General features: G+C 45.1%; 1 protein-coding gene across 1 annotated transcript; it reads right to left on the bottom strand.

Moving 5' to 3' along the window:
* Positions 1-842: 842 nt before the first annotated feature.
* On the bottom strand, positions 843-3,012 carry LOC140581439 (uncharacterized). Its single transcript, XM_072704010.1, has 10 exons — positions 2,945-3,012; positions 2,723-2,822; positions 2,490-2,587; positions 2,268-2,367; positions 2,035-2,132; positions 1,813-1,912; positions 1,580-1,677; positions 1,358-1,457; positions 1,125-1,222; positions 843-1,002 (listed from the first exon to the last, which is right to left on the bottom strand). Exons 1-10 carry the CDS (start codon positions 2,972-2,974, stop codon positions 868-870), a joined length of 957 nt encoding a protein of 318 aa, XP_072560111.1. The 5' UTR covers positions 2,975-3,012; the 3' UTR covers positions 843-867.
* Between the last annotated feature and the right edge of the window lie 9,923 nt (positions 3,013-12,935).

Here is a 12,935-nt window from a genome sequence, read left to right as displayed (position 1 = left end):
AAATCAAAAAACATAATTAAATAATTTGTTTGCTTTCAAAAGACTGAATTAGCAGTAAGCTAATTCTTACTGCTTTGATCGGCTTAGCCAAAGTAAGTGTACCTACGTAAACGTAATTGATGGCAGCATGATTTGGATTTTACTGAATCTTATACTTTTTTTTCTTTTTTTTAATAAATATTCTGAATCTTATATTGTGATAGAAGCTGACATAACAATAAACCACATTTTCCAGCCTCAACTGTTAGTTTTAATTTTGGGCTGTCAGTCAGGAGCGGTCACTGATGATGTCATTTGGCGCCAGTACTATTTTTTACGCCAGTGGAAAACCGACATGAAAGAAGTACCAAACTTTCGGCACTTTATGGAAGTACCGAAAGTACGGTACCTGGTGCGGTGGAAAAACGCCCTTACAGATTACAACAGTAACTGAAGCAAAAAAAAATTAAGATTTATACTTAGAAATATTTTATATATTTTAAAAAGTATTTTACCTGATTGATATTTACAGTATTTTCCTGTTGTCCCGTTTAAGGTTTTTTATACGGTCAAACAATGTATTAAATACAGAAATATTTTGAATTTACATTTACAGTTCTTTTTATGTATTTGACTCTGTATTATACCTGATTGTTTTTTATGGAATTTTTCCGTCGCCATTTAAGGTATTTTTACAGACATTTTTTACAGTGACAAAAAAATATTATTTCCAACATTTATCTCATTATTTTACATTCCTTTTGAGTACTTAGTAATTATTGTGCAGATCAGACTATTTTGCCTGACAACATACCAAAAAAAACAACACACCAGAACACCAAAAAATAAGTAATAAGGTTTTATTTAAGAAGTAGTTTTCAGGAATACTTATATGGCAGAACAGCAGCCCAGAGAAAACATTGCCATCAGTCTACGCAAGAAGGTCTTCCTGTAGGGCTGCCTTTGACCAGACTCTTGAAGACCTTCTCCATTTGATGGTGGGTCATTGACTTTCTTGAATGCCTGTAGTGAACAGAGCCGACAAAATGTGTCACACCTGAGTTACCTGAACCACAATAACTGCAATTTACCCTGAAAGTAATAAAATAACTCCTTAAAATTAAACCCAGTTGCATGATACTCACAGTTGAGATCCTGGAGAGGAAACGCCTCATGACCCTCCCACGCTCCTCAGCCGCTGCTTGAGCAGGGTCTCCCTCAAGATTTGACTCAGCTGTCACACCTAAAACTCAAAATGCAAGGCGAATACAGACCTCTGTTACACTTTTCTTTACCTTCTTCTTGAGTTTGGGCCATGGTCACATGCTAGTCACTCTATGGAAAGGTGTGTGATCTGAAGATGATGCAGCAGGCCTACCTGTCTCAGCTTCTGTAGCTGGGCTGCAGGAATCACAAGCAGGAGGACTGCCTGCTTCTTTGTACTCGTGCAAAGTCTGGTCATTGACTTTCTTGGATTCCTGTAGTGAACAGAGCCGACAAAAAGTGTCACACCTGTGTTACCTGAACCACAAGAACTCCAATTTACCCTGAAAGTAATAAAATAACTCCTTAAAATTAAACCCAGTAGCTTGATACTCACATTTGAGATCTTGGAGAGGAAAGGCCTCATGACCCTCCCATGCTCCTCAGCCACTGCTTGAGCAGGGTCTCCCTCAATATTTGACTCAGCTGTCACACCTGAAACTCATAATGCAAGGTGAGTACAGACCTCTGTTACACTTTTCTTTACCTTCTTCTTGAGCTTGGGCCATGGTCACATGCTAGTCACTCTATGGAAAGGTGTGTGATCTGAAGGTGAGGCAGCAGGCCTACCTGTCTCAGCTTCTGTGGCTGGGCTGTAGGAATCACAAGCAGGAGGACTGCCTGCTTCTTTGTACTCGTGCAAAGTCTGGTCATTGACTTTCTTGGATTCCTGTAGTGAACAGAGCCGACAAAAAGTGTCACACCTGTGTTACCTGAACCACAAGAACTCCAATTTACCCTGAAAGTAATAAAATAACTCCTTAAAATTAAACCCAGTAGCTTGATACTCACATTTGAGATCTTGGAGAGGAAAGGCCTCATGACCCTCCCAAGCTCCTCAGCCACTGCTTGAGCAGGGTCTCCCTCAATATTTGACTCAGCTGTCACACCTGAAACTCATAATGCAAGGTGAGTACAGACCTCTGTTACACTTTTCTTTACCTTCTTCTTGAGCTTGGGCCATAGTCACATGCTAGTCACTCTATGGAAAGGTGTGTGATCTGAAGGTGAGGCAGCAGGCCTACCTGTCTCAGCTTCTGTGGCTGGGCTGTAGGAATCACAAGCAGGAGGACTGCCTGCTTCTTTGTACTCGTGCAAAGTCTGGTCATTGACTTTCTTGGATTCCTGTAGTGAACAGAGCCGACAAAAAGTGTCACACCTGTGTTACCTGAACCACAAGAACTCCAATTTACCCTGAAAGTAATAAAATAACTCCTTAAAATTAAACCCAGTAGCTTGATACTCACATTTGAGATCTTGGAGAGGAAAGGCCTCATGACCCTCCCAAGCTCCTCAGCCACTGCTTGAGCAGGGTCTCCCTCAATATTTGACTCAGCTGTCACACCTGAAACTCATAATGCAAGGTGAGTACAGACCTCTGTTACACTTTTCTTTACCTTCTTCTTGAGCTTGGGCCATAGTCACATGCTAGTCACTCTATGGAAAGGTGTGTGATCTGAAGGTGAGGCAGCAGGCCTACCTGTCTCAGCTTCTGTGGCTGGGCTGTAGGAATCACAAGCAGGAGGACTGCCTGCTTCTTTGTACTCGTGCAAAGTCTGGTCATTGACTTTCTTGGATTCCTGTAGTGAACAGATCCGACAAAAAGTGTCACACCTGTGTTACCTGAACCAGAAGAACTCCAATTTACCCTGAAAGTAATAAAATAACTCCTTAAAATTAAACCCAGTAGCTTGATACTCACATTTGAGATCTTGGAGAGGAAACGCCTCATGACCCTCCCATGCTCCTCAGCCACTGCTTGAGCAGGGTCTCCCTCAATATTTGACTCAGCTGTCACACCTGAAACTCATAATGCAAGGTGAGTACAGACCTCTGTTACACTTTTCTTTACCTTCTTCTTGAGCTTGGGCCATAGTCACATGCTAGTCACTCTATGGAAAGGTGTGTGATCTGAAGGTGAGGCAGCAGGCCTACCTGTCTCAGCTTCTGTGGCTGGGCTGTAGGAATCACAAGCAGGAGGACTGCCTGCTTCTTTGCACTTGTGCAAAGTCTGGTCCAAGGACAGAAATTTTTAGCAATGCTTCTAAGGAAGGACTGCACAGCAAACTTAGGCTCAGCCGCCGGGTTGATGATAAGGGCATGTGGTTCAGGATATCTGACGAAGCACCGTTTGTTTGCTCTATAAATGGTTAATTCCACGCTGCCGGTAACAATTATTTTTTTTCAAATTTCAAATCTGACAACACTGAGGTCGATCAAGGCCCCGGGGCAAAACACCAATCGGGCCCCCCCCTCCCGCGCGCGCGCGCACACGCACGCATGCACACGTATATGTGGCGGCGCTGAAACGAGTTTAGAAGTGTGGGTGCAAGAACACAAAAAACTTAACAAGAGAATTCAACTGTCCCTCACAGAAACTGTAAAGTTTTAGTGGCTAAATTGCGTTTTCTACGCCTTTTCAGACAGGAGGAGATTTGTTTGGCTATACCTAGAAAACAACGTTGTTACCAGTGTGGAGACCGTCAGAGTTTTACCGAGGACAAAAATTCCACCTCCAGCTGCCTGCCCATCTCATCCATTTCTGTTGCAAAAATGACAGTTTATTGTCTAAGTGAATATGGTATAGGTTAATTAGTGTGCACGCACCGTCTTTCTCATTCTCATAATGCATCCATGCCTCCGGGTATAGCCCATTCAAATGTCATGTAGGCCAACTTTTTATACAATTTAGACAGCACAAAATCATTAACCTACTTTAACGCATTTATTTATACAACCACATATTTCCCACATTTTGACATCAGTGATGCAGTAAAGATAGTCTCTTTATTTCTTGATGCCAACCCTCCCCATTAATCCGGGCTTGGGACGGGCACCTGGTTGAGCTGGCTTGCTCCCTTAAGTGGCTGGGTTAGGCTAAACTATATACATATTTACAAAGACTACAATAAAACATCCTGAAATATGTAGTATAACAAAACGCAGTTTAAAGAAGGTAGCCTACCTGGCAAAATTGCAAACAAACAAATTAAAAGGCCCACGGCATATAATCGGGCTATATCCAACAAAAAGCAGTTTTTAAGAACGTAGCCTACATGGCGAAATTTCATTATTTTCTGGACCAACATACCCAACAGTCATCAGGCGGACGAGGACGTTAAAGGAGCCTTTAGATCCTACCCATAATGCACTGCAGTTTTTTGCAAATTCCTCAAACGGAAAACCATTAAATACAAAAGGAACAGCTTAGTTTGACTTAAAAACAATACTTTGTGTTGTATTTTAAGTTTGTTGTATTGTAGTGATTTTAGAGTTTTTTTTTTTTCTTCCCCAACTTTATTTATTGAGCATTTTTTAAACCAATAAATCCATCCATCCATCATCTGCCGCTTGTCCAGGGTTCGGGTCGCGGGGGCAGCAGCTTCAGGAGAGGCACCCAGACCTCCCTCTCCCCAGCTACCTCCACCAGCTCCTCGGGGGGGACACCGAGGCGTTCCCAGGCCAGCCGAGAGATATAATCCCTCCAGCGAGTCCTGGGCCTGCCCCGGGGCCTCCTCCCTGTAGGACATGCACGGAAAACCTCTCCGGGTAGCCGCCCAGGAGGCATCCGCACCAGATGTCCAAACCACCTCAACTGGCTCCTTTCGACGTGAAGAAGCAGTGGTTCTACTCTGAGGCCCTCCCAGATATCCGAACTTCTCACCCTATCCCTAAGGGAAAGCCCAGACACCCTGCGGAGAAACCTCATTTCGGCCGCCTGTATTCGCGATCTCATTCTTTCGGTCATTACCCATAGCTCATGACCATAGGTGAGGGTAGGGACAAAGATGGACCAATAGATCGAGAGCTTTGCTTTTTGGCTCAGTTCTTTCTTAGCCACGACGGACCGGTTAAGCGCCTGCAAAACTGTAGATGCCGCTCTGATTCGTCTATCCAGCTCCCGATCTCGCCTACCCTCACTTGTGAACAAGACCCCGAGATACTTAAACTCCTCCACTTGAGGCAGTACGTCTTCCCCGACCCAAAGAGGGCAAACCACCCGTTTCCGGCTGAGAACCATGGTCTCGGACTTGGAGGTGCTAATCCTCATCCCTGCCGCTTCGCACTTGGCTGCGAACCGCCCCAGTGCATGCTGGAGATCCCCAGCAGATGAAGCCAACAGGACGACATCGTCTGCAAAAAGCAGCGAGGCAATCCTGAGGCCACCAAACTGGACACCCTCAACACCCTGGCTGCGTTTAGAAATCCTGTCCATAAATATTATAAACAGGACCGATGACAAAGGGCAGCCCTAGCGGAGCCCAACCCGCACCGGGAACACGTCCGACTTATTACCGGCAATGCGGACCAAGCTTCTGCTCCGTCCGTACAGGGACCGAATCGCCCACAATAGTGGACCACGGACCCCATACTCCCGAAGCACCCCCCACAGAGCACCTCGGGGAACCCGGTCGTAAGCCTTTTCCAAATCCATAAAACACATGTAGACTGGATAGGCAAACTCCCAGGCCCCATCCAGTACCCTTGCAAGGGTTTAAAGCTGATCCAGTGTTCCACGGCCAGGACGAAAACCGCATTGTTCCTCCTGAATCCGAGATTCGACTATCGATCTCACCCTCCTCTCCAGTTCCCCGGAATAGACTTTCCCAGGGAGGCTGAGAAGTGTGATCCCCCTGTAGTTGGAACACACCCTCCGGTCCCCTTTCTTAAATAAGGGGACCACCACCCCGGTCTGCCAATCCAGCGGCACCGTCCCTGACCTCCACGCACTGTTGAGAAGGCGTGTCAGCCACGACAGCCCCACAGCATCCAGAGCCTTCAGGTAGTCCGGGCGGATCTCGTCCACCCCCGGGGCCCGGCCACCACGGAGCTCTTTAACCACCCTTGCCACCTCAGCCCCAGTGATGTGCAAGCCCCCCCCAGCACCCTCGGGCTCTGTGCCCTCAGATGTCTCAAAGGCAGTGTGCGTAGATGTATCTGAGGCAGGGTTGAGGAGGTCCTCAAAGTATTCCTTCCACCTCCGGATGATGTCCCCAGGTGAGGTCAACAGCCCCCCCCCCCCACTATAAATAGTAGGAACCAGGAGCTGCTTCCCCCTCCTGATACTCCGGATGGTTTGCCAGAACCTTTTTGAGGCCGACCGAAAGTCACTTTCCAAGGTCTCACCGAACTCCTCCCAAGCCCGGGTTTTTGCTTCTGCGACCGCCCGAGCTGCGTTCCGCCTGGCCCGCCGGTACCCGTCAGCTGCCTCCGGAATATATACAATTTTTGTCCTTATCCTTTTTTAGAAGTAGAGAGATGGTGGCCTCCGACAGGGTAGCCGGAAGATGACTTTGGGCAAAAGCTTCATTATACATGTCTTTTAAGAAGGGACTGAGCAAGGTTGAAAAGGCTTTGTAGTATTCGGCGGTAAAGCCATCAGGTCCAGGGGACTTGCCAGTCTGGAGCCACCCAATGGCCTCCTGAATTTCAGCCATGCTGATCGGAGCACCTAGAATTTCTGCCAAGTCAGCATCAATTTGAGGAAAATCAATATTATCTAATATGGCATTAGGTGGTGAAGGGCATTCAGACGTGTAGAGGGCAGCATAGAACGTTGCGAACGTCTGGTTGATCTCAGTCGGGTCAGTCAAAATCTCCCCTGAGGTGGACTTTATTGCCGGAATAAGTCTGGAGGATGCCTTAACCCTCGCTTGGTTGAGACAATAACTTTCCAGCTTTATCACCGGACTCATAAAACCGCTGTCTAGATTTCAGTAACAATGTTCTGATCTGCATGGTGGAAGCTAGATCAAACTCCGTTTGAAGAGAAACGCACTTTTTATAAAGACTCGGATCAGGATTGGTGGCATGTTGTTGATCAGTATTCTTAATATCCCGAAGAAGACTGTTGATGTGGGAAATTTCGGCCCTCCTCTGATTAGAAATAAAGGAGATAAGTTAACCTCGGATATATGCTTTAGATGCCTCCCAAAGAGTGCATCTGCTTGTCTCAGGCATGTCATTCAGTTAAAAAAATAAAGAAATTTGAGACTGTAGAAATTCTTTATAGAACTCCTCCGCTTAAAGAACAGAATTAAACCTCCAAACCCTCAATGGGCTCGGCCGACTAGGTAAGTTTAAATCAAGAGAGACTGGGGCATGGTCTGATATTGCGATACTATGGTAGTCTACTGTCGCGATTTTCGAAAGTAATCTAACATCTAGAAGGAAAAAATCAATACGGGAATACGTGCGGTGAACATGCGAAAGAAAGGAATATGCTCTGGCATTGATAAATTTATACCTCCAAGGGTCAGTTAGGCCGTATTTTTGAGAGAGTGTAAGCAAAGTCTTTGCGGACCGATTAGATGGAACACTTCTATTGGATAAGCAATCCAGCACCGGGTCTTGGACAAAATTGAAATCACCTCCCATAATAATGTAATGATTTTGAATATCTGGAAAAGATTCAAAAAGTTTAGTAACAAAAGAACTATCGTCCCAATTAGGGCCATAAACACAGACAAGTAAAAAGGGTGTGTTCTGAATTGTCCCAGAAATCATTGCATACCTGTCATTAGAATCTAAAATAGACTTGTCAAGTATGAAAGGAATACCTTTTTGAATTATTATAGCCGCTCCCCTTGCTTTACTATTGAACGTAGAGTGGAACACTTCCCCAACCCAATATTTTTTAAGACGCACGATTTCACGGTTAAGCAAAACCGATTTCACGGTTCCTGAACAAAACAAACATCGCCTCTGAGCCGATTCAAATGGGCCATCACTCGTCCCGATTTTGTGGTGTTCCCCATCCCCTTAACATTCCAAGATATAAATCTCAGAGAACTATGCGTAGAAGTGATGAGGGTCTATCAGTGCAAAATTGTGGGCACAACTGGGATTCTGGAGAAACATGAGAAACATACTGTAATTGGCATCTGTATACAATGAGTGGAAAAAAGAGAGGTAAAAAGACGAAGAAAAAAAAAACCATACACACAAAACATAAAAACTGGCCTAAAAACAACCCACATCTCCGAGAAAAGGAAAAAATGTCGTGTCCATTGCACAAAGGTGTTAACGCTAACCATAGGACTTCCATTACGAATGGAAAATCTCAACTCCCGAGATAAAGGCACTAAAAATAAAAAATTACAGTCCTTCATCCATTTGAGGTACGAAAGCACTGGCTTATATACTTAATCTGACATTTAGTCATCGACAGTCACCCGTTTTGTGGATTCCACGAGGCGGCAAAGTCGGTAGCTTCTTTTACAGAAGGGAGAAACTTCCTCGTACCTCCGTCCAGCACGATGAACAGCTTAGCAGGGTATCGCAAGGAGGGCTTAAGGCCCATGTCGTATAGCCTTTTCATAACGCCACGATACGGGATGCGTTGGTCCAAAACCTCCGGACTATAGTCTTCAACAATGTGGATAGGGATATCCTTGTACTTAAGCTTTCCCCGCAGCTTGCGAGCCTCGCGCACTACCAGTTCTCGAGTTTGGAAGCTGTGGAAACAAATGATGACAGGCCTAGGCCTGTCTGACGGACCGGGCTTAGCAGCTAGCGAGCGGTGGGCCCTGTCCAGGTTTGGAGACGAAGAAAAAATATCGGTACCCAGCACATCCAAGAGCAACTGGGAGAAAAAAGCAGTTGGTTTTGGGCCCTCAATATTTTCGGGGAGACCTATTATCCGGATATTATTTCTGCGGCTGCAGCTTTCGAGCTCGGTTACCTTGGCTTTTAGCTTAGCATTGTCGGCAGTTAAAGTAGTTAGCGTAGCTTGGATATCCATCATTTTGGTGTTAGTGGCATTCGCGGTGTGCTCCAGGTTGGAGATGCGTTGTTTGTGGTCATCAACAGTCGTTTGAACAGTATCCAACTTAGCTTCATACCTTGCGTATGTGTCTCTTATCTCTGCCAAAAGTTCGGTTTTGTGCTCGGCTAGCTTCATTGTTAGCAACTCCGTGATGGTGCTGGTGAGGTTAGCGCTCGCCGAATCTTTCCGTTGCTCTGGCTCCTCTCTCTTCCACTTTCTCAACATCGTTTTGACTAGGAAGGATAAAGTGCAGCGGAGCAACCAACGTGGAACAAAAAAGTAATGTTCAAGTAGGTGAAGGACTGAGTAGAAGTTATAAAAGTTAGGGAGCGCGCACAAACGTGTCTACCCCGTAGAGCGCATCACCGGAAGTCTCTCTCCAGAGTTTTTTTAAAATAAAAAAACTACACCATACACCCACCATAATAAGAATGTATATCACAAATCAAAGATATATAAAATCCTAAGTCACAACCAAAGTGTTAGTGATATGTATTAGCTGTTCAATTTTTGGGATAAATCCTAGCTATGTAATTTTTATATGTATTTAGTAGTGCTGTAGTTCTCGAGACTGGTCTTGGTCTCGAGACCGGTCTTGAGATAAATTTTTTGTGGTCTCGGTCTTGTCTTGGTCTCGACTCTATTTGGTCTCGGTCTTGTCTTGGTCTCAGACATAGCGGTCTCGATGGGATGGGGAAAAAAAGAGAAAACAGCACATCCTCACAGAACAGTATCATTATTCATTACGCGCCTCAATTCAAATGCAACCAGTCAGATGCATCTACTTTAAAAACTTTACATTGTATACATTTTCTCAATGGACACAGTGCTTCACAGTCCACACACTTCATACACATCGCATGATAGCGAAGTCGGCAAAGAAATGTTCCAAAACGTCACCACGCGTCACCATGTCACATGGTACAAAATCCTCGCGAGAGCAAGACGACTTGAGACAGACCGTGCAGCACAAACTGGAACCGCCTCCATGACGACACAACTTTGCCCTTATTGGCTGAAGATTTTAGTCACACGCATGACGTTTGTATCCCAGGAAGTTCCAATGCGTTATCTGCTATTTCTCCCGAAAAGCACATAAAGCAGTGAGAACTGGTTTCAGTTCATTTACTGGTAAAATAAAGTTTAAATAAATTACATAAATGCTCTAACAGTATATGTAAGTTAGTGGTTTATTTATTGTTAGTTACTGTAATGTTGTGCTGCTTTATTTGTTTAATCATCAGACATACCCATCAGAAAGACCTATCAGAAAGACATACTGTACTGATCAGACATACCCATCAGACAGACATACCAATCAGAAAGACATACCCATCAGAAAGACCTATCAGAAGGACATACCCAGCAGACAGACATACCCATCAGACATACCAATCAGACATACCCATGAGACATGCCCATCAGAAAGACATACCCATCAGAAAGACATACCCATCAGAAAGACATACCGATGAGACATGCCCATCAGAAAGACATACCCATGAGACATGCCCATCAGAAAGACATACCCATGAGACATACCCATCAGAAAGACATACCCATCAGACAGACATACCAATCAGACATACCAATCAGAAAGACATACCCATCAGACAGACATACCAATCAGACATACCAATCAGAAAGACATACCCATCAGAAAGACATACCAATCAGACATACCCATGAGACATGCCCATCAGAAAGACATACCCATCAGAAAGACATAACAATCAGAAAGACATACCTATCAGACATACCTATCAGAAAGACATACCGATCGTCCAATCTGTGAAGAAGGCATGCAGGTGATATTTCTATAGATTTATCTACACCTTTCTGGCAGTGCTGCCATTGCAGTCAGGTCTCACAGACTACGAGGAGTAGAAGTTGTCCGACTTGGCTGCAGTTAGTTTATACTCCACCCCTGCAGCCGCCGGCAGATCGCGGTCCACGTTGCGTCAGCTGCAGTCGAACGCACCCATTGCTTCTTTAAGGGAGGATCGGCAAAATTACAGCATCGTCGGTGATTGGCTGTTGTGCTGGCGTTCAGTAAACCTCTGCTCGATAGGCCATCGAGTTGTCTGTCTCAGCGCATTCTCTTAAACGGAGCAAATTTCGTTGATCAAGTTTTATAGTCTGTGTGTATCATCGTGATCGTCCTTATTTTTTATCGATAAAAAATCGAGATCGTTTTATCGCCCAACACTAATAGCATAGTTATAATTCAATTCAATTAGGTATTTTACATTCATTAGAAAGCACGGTCTTGGAGGTGCAAGTCAATCTGGAGGCTCATTCTCTTCAATTCAAAGCAGAGGATCATTACATAGCCGTATTCATAGCTTACCCGAGGCCTCTCTCCCTGGTATAAGAGACTTAATATGAACATCTTTCTGGTACATCCCATCTCTTTCCCTTGACGAGGTCTGATAAAATGGTTATAGGAGAGGATTGCTGAGAATATTATTTTCCATCAGGCCTCGTAACTATGACAAATCTGGGAGATTCTAAATGAGAGACATATGGACAATATAATTGAAAAGATAGCATGAATTTGATTTAACGAGTAATGACACTTTACAGCAATGCCTTTTTTTCTCTATAGTTGATCTGAGTAATGTGATGTCGATTCTAGCCCTAGTCTGTTTTTGGTCTTGGTCTTGGTCTCGCCTTAGTGTGTCTTGGTCTTGGACTTGGTCTTGGTACCCTCAAGTCTCAGCAGTGTCTTGGTCTTGATACCCTCCGGTGTCGGCAATGTCTTGGTCTCGGTTTAGGCGGTCTTGACTACAACACTAGTATTTAGTACATGGGAGGGTCCTCTATGATCCCGGGGAGGGCAGTGGCCTCGCCTTCAGCTCCGCTCCTTACGGCAAATTGGGCGTGAGCTGCGCCGGCATATCGGTCAGTACGTTTCCCTAGTCACTAAGGTCGAGACCCAGAGTTGCCAACTTAGCGACTTTGTTTTTAGTTTTAGTTTTTAGACCTCTCTGGCGACTCGTTTTCAAAAAAGCGACTAGCGACAAATCTAGCGACTTTTTCTAGTGTTATTGGAGACTTTTGGAGACTCTGACGTGGAAGCACGTATCGTTCTTACTCTCCTCACCGAGCAGCGGGTGCAGCCGTGGGCTCCCCTTACGTCCCAAAGCAATCACAGTCGGACAGTCCTCATGCAGCAGCCCCGTTCAGCTGCAGTCAGAGCAGGAGATGTTCACCTTTCCACGTCCAGACTGCAAATTGAATCCACCACTGGCTGATCCTGCCCTGGCTTATTGCCAAAAACTCCACCAAGTAAACAGTTAAATGACAGTTTTCAAGAATAATTACCTCTGCCAGAGTGTCTCTTTGGGGTCACTTTTGCCGGTGTTCTGACGAGTTGAGCTACTTTGTCGAGTTAGGCTACCGTAGTGCTAATCTGGACCCTTCTCCAAAAACCCCTAAAACCCTTACCTTAACCCTAACCCTAACCCCTAAAACGGTGGAACGGCACATGCGCAGAAAGGCTCGATAGCACGTCTCGAAAGGTAGCTCAACTCGTCAGAACATCGGTCCATAGCTCGCTCCTTCCGTGTGCCACGCCCCCCTCGTTAAACTCCTGTGGAATCCCAGTGTGATCAGCTGTTTCTGGTTGTTGTCGTTAGTCCTCTGTATTTAGTCCGCGTTTCAGTTAGTTTCCCCAGTCCGGTCATTGTATTGTCGACTTGTGTTTGCCTGCCTTGCCGTCTATTAAAGCCCGTGTTTTCCTCCGACTCTGTCTGCATTCCGGGCGTCTTAGTGCACGACCTCCAAAACTGTAACTCCCTTTCACAAAGAAAAACAAAAGGAACGGTAATTCAAACCAATATATCACGTTCAGCGGTTGCAGACTTAAAAAATCATGAGAGAAGAATCCCACAGCACGTACTGTATATGGACGCAGACACCT

This window comes from Paramormyrops kingsleyae, chromosome 21, assembly GCF_048594095.1.
Source record: "Paramormyrops kingsleyae isolate MSU_618 chromosome 21, PKINGS_0.4, whole genome shotgun sequence".
Lineage (NCBI taxonomy): Eukaryota > Metazoa > Chordata > Actinopteri > Osteoglossiformes > Mormyridae > Paramormyrops > Paramormyrops kingsleyae.
The sequence above is the reverse complement of the archived record's forward strand: the minus strand, read 5'-3'. Positions and strand labels throughout refer to the sequence as shown.

Coding starts and splice junctions, on each gene's coding strand:
- LOC140581439 (XM_072704010.1), bottom strand. CDS start 2,974: ATGAGGCGTTTCCTCTCCAAGATCTCAAAT. Junction 2,133..2,267: donor AGCCACAGAAGCTGAGACAG/GTAGGCCTGCTG, acceptor TATGAGTTTCAG/GTGTGACAGCTGAGTCAAAT. Junction 1,223..1,357: donor AGCTACAGAAGCTGAGACAG/GTAGGCCTGCTG, acceptor TTTGAGTTTTAG/GTGTGACAGCTGAGTCAAAT.